The sequence below is a fragment of the Haemorhous mexicanus genome, chromosome 1 (genome assembly GCF_027477595.1).
Source record: "Haemorhous mexicanus isolate bHaeMex1 chromosome 1, bHaeMex1.pri, whole genome shotgun sequence".
NCBI classification, from domain to species: domain Eukaryota; kingdom Metazoa; phylum Chordata; class Aves; order Passeriformes; family Fringillidae; genus Haemorhous; species Haemorhous mexicanus.
This window is the reverse complement of record NC_082341.1, coordinates 155841562-155858930: the sequence shown is the minus strand read 5'-3', so window position 1 is coordinate 155858930 and position 17369 is coordinate 155841562. Positions and strand designations below refer to the sequence as shown.

The 17369-nt window shown below is 46.6% G+C and overlaps 1 protein-coding gene across 1 annotated transcript in view; it reads right to left on the bottom strand.

The window, feature by feature from the left end:
- The window catches only part of ADGRB1 (adhesion G protein-coupled receptor B1), a 203952-nt gene that overhangs the window by 160758 nt on the left and 25825 nt on the right, over positions 1-17369 (bottom strand). The window contains 1 exon segment of the mRNA XM_059867849.1: positions 504-694. Within this exon segment, the coding sequence (XP_059723832.1) occupies positions 504-694 (191 nt within the window).

Genomic DNA, 17369 nt, shown 5'->3' with positions numbered 1-17369 from the left:
ACACACCAAAGCCTTTGCATCACTCAATCCCTGTCTAGCAGCCAGATCTTTCTCTGAATCTTATCACCAGGGGCTTCCATTTGTAAAAGAAAGGGGCATGGTCACTGCTCTTGAACTAAACCAAGAAGAAGCAAGATTAACATCTCTCTCAGCTTTCATTATTTGGGAGAACTGAAAAAAAAAAAAACGCCTGTAAGGACGTGGCACCAGGATAAAAAAACCTGATGCAAGCCTGCTTACGGATTCCTATAAATTCTTTGGGCTGAAAGCCTGGAAGGTGCAGGAAGACTGTGCCAGCACGTGTGCGTGTGCATGCGAGACAGGCAGGGACAGGCAGGGCCATGCACAGCCGAATCCACACATTCCCCTGGGATCCCTGCTCCAACACAGCCCTGGGGCAGCTTCCCCGAGCTTCTGCAGCACCCTCCATCCTCGATGGGGATGAGGCCATCCTCCTCCTCCTCCCGGGAGCCGCGCGTGCAAGGGAACATGCCTCCACTTACTATTGCAAGCCTTCCTATTGCACAGCCGTCCTTCCTCCAGCACTCCCTCGCAGGCCAGGCCCTCGTTGGGAAGGGGCTTGCAGGAGCGCATGCGGGTCTGCAGGCCGCCCCCGCAGTCCTTGGTGCAGTCGCCCCAAGCCGACCAGGAGTTCCAACCACCTGGGCAAGATCCAGAAAAGCCCCGTCAGCCTCTGTGAGAGCCCAGAGCCCAGAGGCAGCGCAGACCCTGCCGTGTACCAGCTGCCAAGACTCAAAACTGGGGTGTCTCTAAAAGTGGTGGGACTGGACATTGCAGGGTAGCCCAGTATCCTGGGTTGACTATATGATGCTTTCATCCCCAGTCATCTTGGTCTGTTTATGCTGAATAATAAGTTTAGATTGTTTAAGGCTTGTTCCAAGAGTGAAAGGGGGAGAGAAGAAGCACGCAGTTTTTTTTCAGACACTGTGCTCACTCCTCCACATTCCCACTCCTGGACTGTGTTGTCTGCAGATGGACAGACAGCAGGACAGAGCTCTCCTTTCTTTTAGTTAGTTTTAGCTAGCTGAGGCAAAGAAGTTCCCTAGATTGTGGTTTTTTTTCCCTTTGGACCTGTTTTTTTCCCCTTCTTTGGACCTGTTTAAACCTGCTCTGGACTGAACACCTAGAAGAGCAGCGGCAGCTCGCACCTGTGGCCACCAAGGTGGGCCTGGGCCGTGACATTTCCAGTGCCGGAGAGGGGATTTTCTGAGTTTGTCATCTCATTTGGAGCAGCAAGGGTTTTCAGTGTTTAATATTGTTGAGGTTTTATTATTTAATAAACAGGTTTTTTCCATTTTTCTCCTAAAAGGTATTTTTCTCCCGGACCGGCTGTGGGGAGGAGCCAATTGAACTTGCTGTCTTAGAGGAGCCCCTTTGGGGGGTTCTCTCCAAAATTTGCCCTGAACCAGGACACCCAGAAAGCCAAGCAGGGGAAGGGAGAAACATTGCCTGACTTTACATTGACTTCTCTTAAGTTATTCCTATTTCTAGAGTTTAAGAAGTGTTTGGACAATGCCTTCTGGCACATGGTGGGGTTCTTGGGGCTGTCCTGTGCAGAGCCAGGACTTGCACTTCAGTGATCCTTGGGGGTCCCTTCCACCTCAGGATATTCTGATTCCAACTAGTCCTGTGCTTAGTGTGGCAAAGAGCTCCCCTCTGACAAGACCCTCTGTCCATTTTTGTGTCCTGTTGCCTTCCAACCTCAGAAGACACGAGCAAAAACCACTTCAAGGTACAAATCCACCATCCGTGAGGTTGTGCCCCCTCCTTCTGCCAGCACACAAATACACAATGTGAAGACAAGGAAGGTGAGAGGGGATAAGGTTCTACCACTCATATTCATAAAAAAAGACTTTTCCTTTTTCCACCCTGCAGACTCCACCAGCCACAGAGAGGCACCGCTCTCAGGGACAGCTTTGGTGGGGGAATAACATGGGAATGTTATTATATTATAACATGGGAATGTTAATGAAATTCTCCTCCAGCACCCTTTGTAGAACCCACAGGGAGCAACCTGTGAGCTCCATAAGATGAGGGTACATTTTTGGTTCCTCTCCCAGGCCATGCTCAGTGCTGGTGTCAGCAAAGCTCTGCTTTCCCCACAACAGTCTACAGCTCTGAAAAAGGATGGATCCACCAAACCACCTGGCTGCAGGGATGATCCTGCTACTTAAGGGAAATTCTGAGCCTCTGCAGCCTTCTCTACCCTGTGTCTTTCCAGCTTCCTGCCAAGAGCAACTGGCCCAGGTGGAACGTCCATAAATGCTGATGGCAAGATGGACTGTGAGGGCCATCCAAATCTGGCTGGCCTCCCACAGTCCAAACACCTGCAGAGAGCACAGCAATGCTGAGTTTTGGGTTGTAAAAGTCAGCAGGGGGTTCTCCAGTCCTTCCAGGTGATGGATAAGCTGTCACATCCCTCAGTGGTCAGTTCACTCCCCATCAGCCGTATGAAGCAATCTAAAATCTGCTGAAATAAGCCCTGGCTCCACTGTTCAGCTCCATCGTTTGCCCACCTCATGTGGAGGAGCAGAGGTGGCCCTTCAGCCCAGAGGTGGCCACTTTCACATGGCTGCTTTTCCTGCTGTGAATTCTCTCATTACCCACAGCTACCCTTGGAGATGTTTCAGGTCCAAGGAATTCAGCTCTGTGCTGTGCTCAGGCTCAGATAAGGATAACGAGCTAAAGATGCAGAGTTTTTTGAAGACAGGAGACACTGGGAAAATTCTAGTTTTTAAAATAAAAATGAAATAACCCACCCCCCCCTTTTTTTTTCCCCTTACCAACATCCAGAGAATTCAGAGATGCAGATGATGCACTTCAGCTGACTCAGCCTCCCTGAATTGCTATTTATGAGACTGTGGCTGTACTCTGAGCTCTGGGCTCTGCTGGTCCCTACACAGGACACCAGCCCTGTCTGGAAAAATGAGCCTAACTAGGTGCTAGATCAGAATTTAGGGACATTATTAGCACCCTCTTGCACAGGGATGGGCAAATACTCATCCACTTACACAGCAAAAACCCACCAGTTCAGACTCTGCTACCTCCAGCCTGGTTGTGGTTCAACATTTCCCTCCAAGGCAAAGTGAAAATAAACACAGGCTCAGCAACATTCCCTCTGCTGATGGCCATGGAAGCTGCTCAGATACTTAATTATGAGAATAACACGGAAAAATGGAGCAGGAAGGAATTGGAGGGCAGTGAACTTGCCAGCAAAGTGCCCAGAGATCCTGGCAGCAAGGTGGAGGAGGGAGCTGTTACTGGCACAAAATGAATACTTGACCTTGAAGAAGACTGTCTTTCCCTCAAAAGTCACTTTCTGTGCTGGTCACTTCTCTAAAGAGCATGGGAACACAGGCTTGTCTTCCATTTCCTTATGGAAGACAGATTGTGTTTCTTTTGTAAGGGAAACCATGGTGTAATGGGAGTATCCTGATGCCAGGCTTAAGCTGATCAATAGGATATCTGTAACCAGACACCCTTAGGAGTTAATCAGCTCCTGGTTTGCCCTTTTCAGGATGTCTTTCTTTCATCTTATTCCCTTGCAGATTAGAAGTGAGGCTGGGGACGGGAGAAAACAGCTTCACACAAGCCTTGGCTTGGATTGTGATTTATTTGGGATGTTTTTTGTTGAGACAAAATGCATAATTGCTCCAGTGTCTTTAGAAGTTATTTTATATTGTGTTTGTAAGCAAAATATGGGCCCAGACTCACTGGCTGTCATCGTGTTCCCAGTTTGATGATGGATTACTCAAACAGTTCTGCATTTTGGGACATGACCCATTATGGCACTGATCCCCTAAAATACACAGAGAAATTAATGCTGTCTGGTCACACCACAGGAAAGGGGGAGGAATAATGAAGGTGCCATGATTTGAGTTCTTAAATCACAGTATCACAGAATCATGGAATGGTTTGAGTTGGAAGAGACCTCAGAGGTCACCTCATTCCACCCCCTGCCATTGGTAGACACACCTTACACCAGCCCAAGTTGCTCCAAACCCCATCCAGCCTGGCCTTGGGCACTTCCAGGGATGGGGTAGCTGCAGCTTCTCTGAAAAACCTTTGCCAGGACCTCACCACCCTCATAAGGAAGAATTTTTTCCTGATATCCAAGCCAAACCTCCTTTCTTTCCGTTTGAAGCCATTCCCCTTTTTCCTGTCACTCCAGGCCTTTTTAAATATTCTCTCCATGTGTCTTGTAGGCTTCCTTCAGGTACTGGAAAGCCACAATTAGGTAACCCTAAAGCTTCTTTTCTCTGGGTTGAACAATCCCAAATCTCTCAGCCTTCCATCACAGCAGAGCTGCTCCATCCCTCTGAACCCCTTGGTGCCTCCTCTGGACTTCTCCAACATCTCCATGTCCTTCCTGTGCTGGGTCCCAGGGCTGGAGTCAGCTCTGCAGGTGGGATCTCACCTGAGCAGAGCAGAGTAGAGCAGAAGGGGTAACTCTTACTCTGCTTATCCTCAACAGTGGGAGAACCAGGCAAAATAAGATAAAAACTGTCATGATCTCAATCCTTAACTGGAATGAGATCAGTTTATGAGACTGAGCTCAGATAACTTCCTTCCTCTCCTTACTCCTCAGTTTCCATCCCATTTGTGAGTGCTAAAGAGGAGCTAGAGAACTACCAGGGCACTTAGTAAATCAACCCAGGCATTTACAGCCAAGACAAAGGTATTCCCCACTTTATGGAGCAGTCCTTTTTTATCATCAGGTTGTACCATGGTCCTGACAAATTAAATGCTGCATGTTATTTATCTTGTTTATTGGCTGTCAGATAAACCTTTTGAAATCCTCCTTCTTTTCCTGGGTCTAGTCCTTCACTGCTTCAAGTGATTTGTCTTTTTTAGTGGAGCTGTAAACAAGTGGTTAAGGGTCTATTATATGAAGTTATTCCTATGCTGCATTTCAGGGGGGGGAAATGCTGTGCCATAAGGAAAACACAGGGTTCTTGTGCCCACTGCTGCATCTGGCTTCTGGAAATGAGTGGATGAGGGAGCTGGGGGGGGGCTCAGCCTGGAGAAAAAGGCTGAAGGGAGACCTCATGTCTCCCTACAACTCCCTGACAGGAGCTTGTAGTGAGGTGGGTGTCAGCCAAGTAACAAGAGACAGGATGAAACAGCCTCAAGATGTGCCAGGGGGAGTTTTAGATTATTTATTTGAAAAAAAATCTTCACAGAAAGGGTTGTTAAGCACTGTAACAGGCTGCCCAGGGAAGAGGTGGGGTCAGAATCCCTGTGAGTGTTCAAACAAGGTGTGGATGTGGCACTTGAGGACATGGTGGTGGCGAACATGGTGGTTGGGCTTGGTGATCTTTTCCAACCTTAATGATTCCATGGTTCCATGAAAAGAATGATCTGCAATGGCTGTGGTGTCACACAGATGCTTTCAGCCCAATGCAGGAGCTGCAGAAGGGACGCAAGTGTGGTGTGGTCCCTGCAGAGGCTGCAGAGCTGCCCCATCCCTCAGTCCATCACTCAGTCTCTGCTGGCTGAGCTGACACAGACACCCCAACTTCTATAAAACATTCATCCCCACGTGCCCACCACACAATCCCTTGCTCTTCCCCTTCTTCCATTTCAAGCATGAGGTTGGATGGGTTTTTTGATGCTGGGAAGCAAGGAATCCACATGAAATGTAGTGCAGGCTAGCTCTGAAGTTAATGGGACCCTTTGCAGGCAGCCCCTGCTACCCCTGGAGTCCTGTTCCACGAGCTCTCAGCAAACTGCTGCTCCTGTTGATCGATGCGGGTTGAATGCCATCTGTCCCTAATCCACAAATAATGAGGCTGCTGCAACTGCTCTATACAGGATTTTGATCTTCAAAGGCACAGAATCCTCCCAAGGTCACACACCCACCCCGTTCCCACTTTGTGAAGTTTTTCTCAGCTATGGCCTCATAGAACCAAGGAGTTCTCCCACTTTGCCCTTTATCCCCCTAAACTGGAGGAGCTGTGGCTCATGCCTCCAGCTCCAGAGGTTCCCACCACAATCAGCAGCTGTCACCTTGATCACACAGCCAGGTTTAACTTGTGTTTTTTATTTTTGGAGAGCACTCCAAGCTCCTAGAATGTGTTTTACCGAAGGTGGCTGTTGCATCTGAGGCTCATGGCTGGTCTGAGTGCCTGTCACTCAGGGACGCCTTTAATCCAGTTTCTAAAGAGTTTTTTGATCTCCTCAGTCAGTTCTTATCATGACCATGGACTAAAACAAATTACTTTTCATGCAGGGCTGACCCAATGCATTTTAATTCTCCAGTTAAATGGAGAAAATTCCGAGGTGGTTTGCATCAACCAGCAAGCTCATATTTGGCATTACTCATTCTGAATCTTAAGCACAGATTCCAAAAGAATGGGTCTTTCCTACTGCAAATTAACTGAGAGGACTCCACTTAGACACCTCATCCAAACACCCTTGATCTTCAGGAAGATGTGCATCCTGATCTGGAGTTTATCTTCGCAGCTGACAGCTGCAATGTGTCTCAGATGCCAGTCGCTCAATCATGCCTTTTAATTTAACAGCAATCCCTAAATTAGATGGCAGTGACAACAGCAAAAACTAAAAACCTACATGAGACAATCAATAAAGTACAGCAAAAGGGGCTTTGCTGATACTCCACATCACATCCACCTCTGATTTTGCTTTTTTGGATTTAGCCTCTCACTGACCCCAGCTGAAGACACGTCTTGTTGGCAGCTGTCTCCAACTCGTTAGGTCAGGGCATTTTGTGTCTGAAAAACATGTCCAGACTGCAAAAACCCCACCACATCTCTGTATGCTACCACTGGGAATATTTGTAGTGGAATTTATATCACAGTTTCTGAATCATCTCAATTAGCAAATGAGGGGGAAAAATTTCATTTCTTATGTAAATAGTGAGGAAGGATACTGAAGGGAGATCAAGAGTGAGATTGTCTTATACCATCTGAATCCTGAATTTGTTACACAATGGGACAAGTCAGGGAGCTGCTCCTTTACCACTCTCCTTACTACTGTGCTGGAAAAAAGCAAGTCCAGAAGGGGTTATTGAGAAGACATCCTTCTATTACACCAACCCGTGATTGTTCTCTGGAAAGTCATACATTCAGTTTGTTCTTTCTGAGGGAAAAACAGGAGGGAAATCTTTCAGGGGGATGTCCCCTCCTTGTGCCCCATGTGATGAAAGCCACAGCAGCACGAGGGAGTTGCTCCAGTGGTTTATTCTCTGCCCTTTCCAATATAAATCCCATGGAACACTTTGCTGTTTCGCAGATTGTGCACATTAATATAAAAACCAACACCCCAAGCTCCTTAAAAAGCAAAATCATTCATTGCAAGGACATGCAGGATAGGACAAGGGGGAATGGCTTTAAGCTGAAAGAGGGTAGATTTAGATTAGATAACAGGAAGGAATCTTTACTGTGAGGATGGTGAGGCCCTGGCACAGATTTTCCAAGGATGCTGTGGCTGCCCCATCCCTGGAAGTTTTCAAGGCTGGGTTGGACAGGGCTTGCAACCTGGAAGATGTCTCTGAACAAGAAAGGAGGCTTGGATTGAGGTGATCTTCAAGACCCCTTGCAAACCAAACCATTAAATGATCGTTTGACTTTTCTCCATGGAAAGGAGATGGGTGAGGGGAGAAAAATTATAAACATGCTTTAAAAGTTCATGAGCTTCAGGGCAAGGTAACCAGGGACTGACTGCTCCTTGAGTTTTCCAGAACTGGAATTGAGGGGTGTCAAATGAAAGGGGCAGGAGGCAGGTGCAAAACCAGTCAAGGACATAATTTACAGACACAGAGCAGTGTCAAACGGTGCAATGCTTTCCCAGCAGGAAAAGGGACCAAAGTTTCCATGAATATAAAGCATAACTAGGGAGATGCATGAAAGGCAAACCCATAAATGGTAATAGATACAGAGCCAGCAGCTCTTGTCCAGAAGTTCCCTGGGCTTCAAGCTGCTGAGCTGCACAAAGTTGGAAAGGACCTTCAGGATCATCAAGTCCAACCCCCGACCTTCTCGACCAAATCACAGCACTGAGTGCCACATCCAATCATTTCTTGAACACTTCCAGGGATGGTGATTCCATCACCTCCCTTGGCAGCCCTTTCCAATGTCTGACAAGCCTTTCAGTGAGGAAATTCTTCCTGATGTCCAGCATGAATCTCTGCTGGCACATTCTCTCTTTTCCTGTTGCTGGTTGCCTGGGAGAAGATGTCGAGCCTCACTTGGCCACAACCTCCTCTCAGTCTGTCTGGATGTTGTATGTTTGTCTTGTTCTGCCATTTTCCCTTGTTAGCCACTGCTAATGGAGGATATTGGGCCAAAAAAACCCTGATCTGGCCAACATGAATGTTTCTGGTACTTTCCCAGTTGCTTGACCTCTTCCTACCTTGACTTTAACCCTGTGACTCTCCTTCATGGAGAGGTGGTCAGGGCACAGCCAGCTCCATGTCAGGTCAGTATTTCCCACCACCAAAATTGCCAAAATCTACTCAGGTCATTCACTTCTGGGTACCCAAATAAATGACGTGATTTTTCAAAGCTGCTGAGTGGCCAAAGCTGTCACTGATTCCCTCAGCATTCCCCAGTCCCTGCAAATGAAGGTAACGAGGTCAAATCTGGACAATCATTTGGGACCAGCTTCAATCTCCCTCTGCTCTACAAATCACTTAAGGAAGATGGAAATGAGGCCAGTGTGCAGCTTTCAAGGAAACCCAGCATAAAGCTGTGCTTATTACATGAATCCCTGCAAATGAAACACTAGGGATAAAGAGAAATTTTTTATGTGGAAATGGTGGGGGAGGTGGGCAGGGAAATGAGAAAGGGAATGTTTAGTCTGGAACGGGAGATCAAATAAAACCATGGAAGAATCTTCCCATAAGAAAGCCATAGAGGCCTAATCACTTAACTCATTTCAAAGCAGAGTAGGCAAAATATCAGAGAACAGACTTGTGAGGAGAAATCCAGCCTGCACCACCAGGGAGAAATGAAATGCTTCTCCGCCCTGAACCTCTCTGAATTTGTATAAATCACACCAGAGCTGGGTTCATGCACTGTTTGCTTCTTCACGTTGCTGCAGACCCCAAAGCACAGAGGGGACAGATTAGCTCAGCCACATGTGTCTCCCCATGGTGAGGAAGATATGATCCCATTAAAATCTAACTGTGCAGCCCAAGCTGAGTGGAACCTTCCCTGATACCAGGATCACTATCTATTTTCATAAAAAGCAGTCAAAGGAGAGCATTTGTGAAATTTCCTTTCATGTCTTTACATGATCTGCTGGGGATGTGGGTTTTTTTTGTGGGCTTGGCAGTGCTGGGTTAATGGCTGGACTCACTGATCTTAGACTGTGTTGGCTTTTCCAACTTAAACAATTCAATGATTCTCTGTTCCATCTTTCCTGGCTGGAAGGGCCATGGTTTTCACCTATAAAACACTTGCAGAACACTGCATAAACCCATTAATGCCATGAAATGCAACACCCAGAGCTCTGCAAGCCTGTGCAATTCTATCTTGTTTCCTGGACAGCATTTCCAGCGGAAGAATTCCTGTGGTCCCCAACACTGCAGTTTCTCACTCCTCCACGAGCTGTCACATATTTCTTGTTGCAAGAGCACTGCAAGGCGGGGCTCTGCCAGTATTGTTTCTGCAGGATGAGCTGAGGAGGTTTTTTAAAGCTAAAAGACTTGCCTGTGGTATCTCTACAACACTGAGAGGAGTCAAATTGTCTTCAGCTGAACATCTTCCAGGAGGACAGAGAGAAAATCACCCTTGGGGGGGACAACCCAGGAGCCAAGTGTCCCCTCTCAGAGTAGTTTTGATGAGGACACCACAAAATTTGTGTCACCCAGCACTCCTGGCTCCATGAACAGCTCCCAAAACAGAGCGAGAAAGGCAAACTCCAGCTGAGGCAGCACCTTTGCACTATTAAACCAAATATTTAATGCAAAAACTCCATAGGTTTTGATAAGCACAGCCAATCCCTCTTCATACAGAGATGTGGATTTTGCCTGGAAGGGGAACAGAGGTGGCTGAAAACCACAAGGAAGTGTTTTTTGTGAGGTCACCTCTGAGGCAGGCTGGGGAACAAACAGGTTGTCAGCAGGTATTTCTCCTGCCAGGGTCCTTTCCTTCTCTGAGCTGTAGGATACACTCACCCTGCAGAGGAAGATGCTAATCCAGGCTGCCTCTGTCATTCCCAGCTCTGCACCTGACACCTTGTTTGTGTTTTCCACTGCAGAAAGGAGCAGGTTTCAGGCTTCTCTCTGTGCCTCTGCCTCCTTCCAAGTCCCCTCATTAAGAAGGGGCAGGCAGAATGGCTGGCTCATGTAACACCTGGGTGAGATGAGGGAGAATTTGGAAGAAGGCGAATCACAGAATAGTAGAATGTTTTGGTTTAAAGGAAGCTTAAAGATCATTGAGTTCCAACCCCCCCGCCATGGCCAGGCACACTTTCCACTATCCCATGTTGCTCAGAGCCTCATCCAACATGGATTTGAATACTTCAGACATGGGACAGCCACAAATTCTCAGGGCATTCTATGCCAGGGCCTCACAGTCTCTGAGTGGAGAATATCATCCTAAATTCCCCAGTTCCTTCAGTCCCAGGAGAAGGCAGGGATATGTTCAAGCCATTGGAGGCACTCAAATGAGAAGCTCCTTTCAGGCTCCTTAATGACACCTTTAGGAGGCAGCAGCTGCAGTTCTGCATCTGGGACAATCACCACGTGATATCCAACATGCCTTGGCACCAAGGACAAGAAATCAATATCATCAACCTTTACCAGCATTATACTGACGAGGTTAATATTGATCTTTTGACATTAAGGTGTGGTATGAGAGTCCTTAGCATCATTGCTGGGAATCTGAAGCTATGGCATTATAAAACAGACTGCAGGCACAGCAATTTGCTCACAGATCCCTCAGAGACCCTGGATTAGAATGAATAAAGCAATTCTCAGCCTGATTTGTAATTGACCGTTCCCAAAGTCATCGCCTTTTCTATCAGTGGAGAGAGGGGATTATCCACACGTGTCTGTCCCTTCAAAATCCTAGAGTGGCACAAGGAAATGCCAATGGAATTTGTGTGGTCCTGCAGGCAGCAGAGTTGTGGTCTCAGCCTGTGTTTTTAGCCTGAAAACTAAGTAGGAGTTAAGCTCTTCTTCTTTATAATGTCTTGATGTAGGACAGACATTGCCTTGCTACAGGTGAGGTCTCCCTCTGATTTCTCCTATAATCACCACTAAAAGAAAACCTTTTCCCCAAAGAAAGCATCTCCAGGAGAATTTCTTAACCCCGAGTCTGCTGATCCAGCCCCTCATACTGATAATCTTCAGCCCTGAGAGATCAAAGTCTTAAAGGCTTAAACCCCTTTGTTCCTAGAGACAAATCTGATGTGAAATTCCCTTGGTCTGCAGTGCTGCTTAAGAAAAGAAAGGCAGAGAATCCAGCGATTAAATCATCAGATGAGGAGATGCCACCAAGGCTCAGCATTTACCCAGGAATTTGTAAATGACTTTTCCTGTTGTTCCCATTTGCCATTTATATTCCAGCAGTGTTAAGAGGCCTCGAGTAAAATGAGACTCGCTCTGGGATTGGCACTCCATAGGCAAAACAGGCACAGACAGTCCTTGATCCTGAGAGCCTGCACTAGGCTAATCACTGCTGTGATTGGAGCTGCAGAGCGAGGGAGGCGAGTGTGTGTGGAGAGGGAAGAGAGGAGTTTAGTAACAGATATACAGGGATTCAGACCACTTTACAAATTATTGACCCTACTTAATTGCTAATCATCATGTGCATTAGCTATTTTTTTTTTTCAGCGAGGGAAGGCAGTCAAATATCCTTGTGTTACAAGACTGTCTGAGCCAATAGGCGGGTCCTGGGTGGACCAAGGGTGGTGTTTTCCTCCCAGCACATTCCCCAGATTGACTGGAAATTAGTCTATATGAGAATAGAGGATGGAGACAGACGGTGGAAGATTTCCCTGCCTCATTTTTTCCTTTTGGCACCCTTGGTGCTCAAAGGAGTCAGGAGTGGTTGGGTTATCCTGGATTGCCAGGACAGTTCAGGATGGAGAGCCAGACCACCAGGTGATTCCCTTTCCTATAACACTCAATGAAAAGAGGAACATGGCTAAATCCCTTTTGGATAACCTCATTGCAGCCTTCCAGTAGTAAAAGAGGGTTTAGAAAGGAGGGAGAGTGAATTCTTTCATGGACAGCTAATGATAGGAGTGGGTTTAATGTCATAGAGGAGAGATTTAGATGAGATATTAAGAAGAAATTCTTCACTCAGAGTGTGGTGAGACACTGGCAAAGGTTGTCAAGAGAAGCTGCAGCTGTCCCATCCCTGGACATGTCCAAGGCCAGGTTGAATGAGGTTTGGAGCAACCTGGGATAGTGGAAGGTTCTGTCCCATGGCAGGGGGTGGAACTGGGTGATCTTTAAGATCCCTTCCAACCCAATCCATTCTGTGATTCTATGACTGCAATCTCCCCTAGAGATACCAACTGCTTGGCCAGCAATTCTCACTTCACACAAGGCAAACAACCTCTAATAATTGTATCTACTAATTACCAGTGACTGCTGTCTGAGGAGTTGTGTCACATTTTATTTTTCTCTAGGATGGCCCATGAAGGCCAGAGCAGGAAGCTGTTGAAGGATGGATCTGCACTGTCTGGCTTCAGAAGCTTCCCAAATGTATGTCTCAGGTTGGATACATCTTTTTTTTTTTTTTTTTTTTTTTTTTTGGAGCACATCAGTATGAGCCAAGAGCAACATCTACTGGCCAAGCTGTTTAGCAAGACCAAGTGTAGATCTGGCACAATCCACGGGTTTTACACATCTGTGAGATATTTTTAGGTATTACCTAAGCACCAGGATTACCACCAGCATTTCCCAGCTGTTGCCACCAAAGCAAACATCTCAGCCCTGCACACCTGGTCTTGGCTTTTACCTATCCCTAATGTGAAAATTGCTTTTTAAGCTGGCTGTGTCCTGGGTAGCACATCTGTGTATCTCCAGTCCTTCTTAGCAAAGTCCTCCTTGCACTTCTCATTGAGGTTTCCTGAGATAAAACAGGCTAAAGGGGAGTGGCAGCCTATTTATGGCCACCAAAACTGCAAAAAACTTTCCATGGGGGGTATTCAAGTGATCTAACTTTATAAATTGAAAATAAAGGGTACAAATTGGGAGGCTGAGCCTTTTCTGGTGTCTCCTGGTGGGACCTAAGAGAATGTGTGGACTTCAAAATAGGAGCTCAATAAGAAATGGTGCTGGCAAAGCCGGGTTATGAGTAAAGGTTATGGAAGGGACTTCACCTCCCAAAACTGTCCAAATGTGTCAAATTCAACGTTGCTATCAGCTCTTGGGGTTTTTTATTCTCAATCTGTCTCAAAAGGCAGCATGAGAATGTGTGCAAATGAGAGCGAGATATCAGTAAAGTTACACCCAAAAAATGTTAGCAAGATAAAAAAGGAAATGGAGAGACTGTGAGTTCATCTTATTAGGAAGAGTGAGAAGAAACCCCATGAGAAACAGGCACAGCTCATGTCTCCACCTCTGCAGCCTGGAGCACTCAGCTGTTCAGGCACTGACAGGAGAACAGAGCTCTGAGGAACTCCAAATCAATTGCACATAAAACACAATTTCCCCCCCTCACGAGGGCCATTTCTCCCAGCAGAGCAGGATTTAAAGGGGAGTAACACAAAAGCAGCCTCATCTGTATTCTGAGCTCACTGCAAGATCCCAGACCCCCCAGACCCCCAGTGCTCTAGCACTGCCAGGTGAGCAACGAGCAGCCCAGGTGATTTAGAGCTCTGTGGTGCAGATCTGGCCACTTGGGCACTTCATAAATAAAGCAGGAAAATAAGAACTCAAAAAAACCCCAGACTTTATATTTGGCCATGTTGCTAGAAACATCCATTCCTCTCTGCTGATTATAGAAGGAGACCAAATGACCTCCTCAGACACACCAAGGATTTTTTTTAGTCAGAGAAATCCTCTCATTAGGGAGGAGAGATGGCAGAGAACCACAAGTGGTTAAAATGAGCAGAAACCACAGACCAAAGCTGTATGAAAGGAGAAGGAACAACCCTGCCTGCTGCAGGCAGGTGGTGAACTCGCTCTATCCAGGTGCTTCTCTTGCTCCTGCTGACTCACAGCCCCGTCCAGCTGTCCCTTTGGCTGTCCCCTCTCAGGACAGCACCTGCAGGTGTTCTGCGCAGACCAAACTGGAACCAGGGCACCCGAGGTGTGCAGGGAGCTGTGCCCCTCTGAAGGGGCAGGACCAGCAGCATCACAGCACTCTGGATGTCTCATGTCAGAAATCTCATGCATGACCCCAAAAGAGTCATCTTCCCTCTGCCTGGTTTCCAAGGTGGGAGTGTCTCTGAAAAGGATGGGAAAGAGAATGAAACTGGGAAAGACAAATTTTGCTCTTTGTGGCCATGAGCTATGGACATAGAACCCAGCTGGAAACAACCCTGTTGTTTTGAGCCTGTTGTGACCCAAAAACCCCACCAGATCCCACAGTCACAATCTCATCCAGAAAAGGATTGTAACCAGACCCACTTCTTTGGACAGGTGTGGTACCTGCCCACATAAAACAGTCAAGACAGGTAAGGAAGGTTTTTGTTCTGCTTGATTCTGATCCATAAATGCTGGAAGGGCTGAGTCTATGTAGGGCATTTGTAGGACTCCCTTCATGGGGAAATGAATCACCCAGCTCCTCCAAACTGCAGCATGGTCTGGGGTGTGACCCCTTGCCGACAGGACCAGGATTAAGGTGGTCATTAAGGCTCATTTTACCCCTTCTTGAGGATGCCTGACCTTATCCAATATTTTGTAGTGATCTCCATAACTTCCACCAGGTTTCATGCACGCATTTCTGGACATGGCTTCAGTGCAGCACTTGTGGGAGAAAAGGGAAAGGCCAGAGGGAGTTTAAGTCTTCCTCCACTCTCTGCCAGAATGATCTCCTGGTTACAGCAACTGGTGCATGGAAAGTTATAATGACAAGTGCTTGGGAAAAAGGACTTGTCTTAAACCTAAGAAAAAAAGGTAACTCCAGGCTACAGAAGCCTAGGGGTCTGGTTTCAGCGTGATGCCTCCCGGAAATTATCTATTTCTAGATAAAAAGTGGAATCAAAAAGCTGCATCCAAGCAGATGGGCTGGTTCTGATCCCTGGCTGAGCAGGCACACGAGGATCCACACAGGTAATGCGTGAGCAGAGGCCAAATAAAGAACAGAACAGCAACCCAAGACAGGAGGGGCACAAGCCTGAAGGGAAAGGTTGAGCTCTGGTGTCTCCCTGAATAGTACAAGGCACAAAATATCCTGTTACCAGCCTGGGGAGCAGACAATTAAAACACTACTTGAAGCAAATGTCTCCTGACTCTGGCTCAGAATTTCAATTAGGCTGGGAAGGCTTATTGCACTTAAGTGCAGGTTAGTGACATTTCAGGAAGGAGAGATTGATTGGGAGCTGGGTCACAGCTCAGCAGCGGGGATCATGTCTGGGGGCCTGTCCTTATAAACAATGTGTGATCTCTGCGTGGCATTTTCCTTGTTTAGCTCGTTTATGTTTCCTTTGAGAATGAATAATCCCAGCAGCCAGAGCTGTGTCCCCTCCTTTCAAACACTGCCTTCTTTTCTTCCTCATTTCCTTTTTCAAAGCTCTTTAAGCATCCTTAGGTGTCCAAGCAGTATTTCCTCTGGTTCTTCTCTTCCTCCTAAGGTAATTGACCTTTTCTTGTCTTGAGAATCAGGTTCTGACTTGCAGGAAACTTTTTTTTCTTACTGGTTCACCAGCTTTGCAGAGCCATGAAAAACAGGGGAATGTCTGCTACTGCAAACTGCAGGTACAAACAACCTCACTCCAGCATTTCTCTCTGGAAAACAAAGCAGGGAAATGCCCTCAACCAGCTCAAAAATGAAAAAGAATTATTGGAGGACTCCAAATGTGCACCAGGAAAAGTCGAGTAAGTGATGAACTCATGCAGGACCATGAACCAGGTCCTTTGGTGTGGTTACTGGTGACTGAGAGAGCTACAGCTTTTGGGAGATGTGCATGAGACAGGATTTTTTCCCCCATAAAGCATCCCAAAATTCATTAATTCCTCACCATTCCCACACGTCTATACTGCAACTGCTATAACCACACAACTGCATGGACTAATAGAAAACATCACACAAAATGAAACCCTCACAGATGGAAACACTCTGGTCTAGCACTTAAACTCCAGCACAGACAAAAACCCTGCTCAGGACACACTGGAGAGACGAGGAGCAAAGCAAATAATCAGGTATGATTAAATCAACCAGGAGAGGTTTAGACTGGATTTTAGGGATTTCTTCACTGGAAGGGTGGTCATATTCCAATAGGAACCCAAATACTGAGGACTGTATAACTTGGGACCAATGAACATTGAACCAGAGAATTTCTCTGGGTTTTGGCTATGTAAGTATGTGAAAAATCTAGTAAAATTCATGTGTGATGAAAGGATTTTCTCCGCACAACCTAGGCAATGTGCGGACAAAATTATTTCTGTTGCACATCCTGGCCAGAATAAAGTAATGCCTTGATTGTCCAACACTAAAAAAGAAAAAAAAAAGTTGGAGAATTTCTGTTTTTCCTGCAGTTTCAGTGACATTAACCCAGTGCCAGGCACTCGGAAAAGAGGAACCAGCCAGCTCACATCCTGACTTTTCCACTGAGATCCCAAATGTGGAATTTGAAGGTCCTTCTCACCCCTCATCCACACTCCCCCTCTAACCTCAAACAGAGCCAGCCTGCACTCAGCAGGCTTAGAAAAACCTTTCCTAAAAGCCAGGAAAGGAATTTGGTTGTGCTGAAAGGCAAATATTTACCAGAGAAAGTTCTGGTGTGTCCTTCAGGGATCTCTGCACATGAAGGGCAAATTACAGGTGCTCGCTGCTTGGAGCACAGTAGTAAAACATGATATTTTTTTTTTTTTTTTCCCCTTCATCAAATGGTGTTTTCTTTTCCCTTGGTCAGCTCTGAGAAAGGTTTTATTATCAGAGGAAAGTCCATTTTGTGCTGTCACTGATCGTTCCCCACAGAGCCATTGATGGCCCAGAGCCCCTCAGAAACCACCCTGGCCCCTTGAAAGCATCGTGGAGGTTTTCCAACGCCCCTCCAACAGATTATTCCTCTCTGCATCCGTGGAGTGAGATGAATCAATGGGAGACTCAGGGGGGTTATTTTGCCCATGAATTATTTACACCCACTGGGTAATACTTCATTTTAGACTGGCCTTGTTTTACGCTTGTAATTTTTAATTCTTATAATTCCACCTCCAGCAAGCTGAGGCTCCTGAGAGCAGTAGATTATATCTCAGCGGG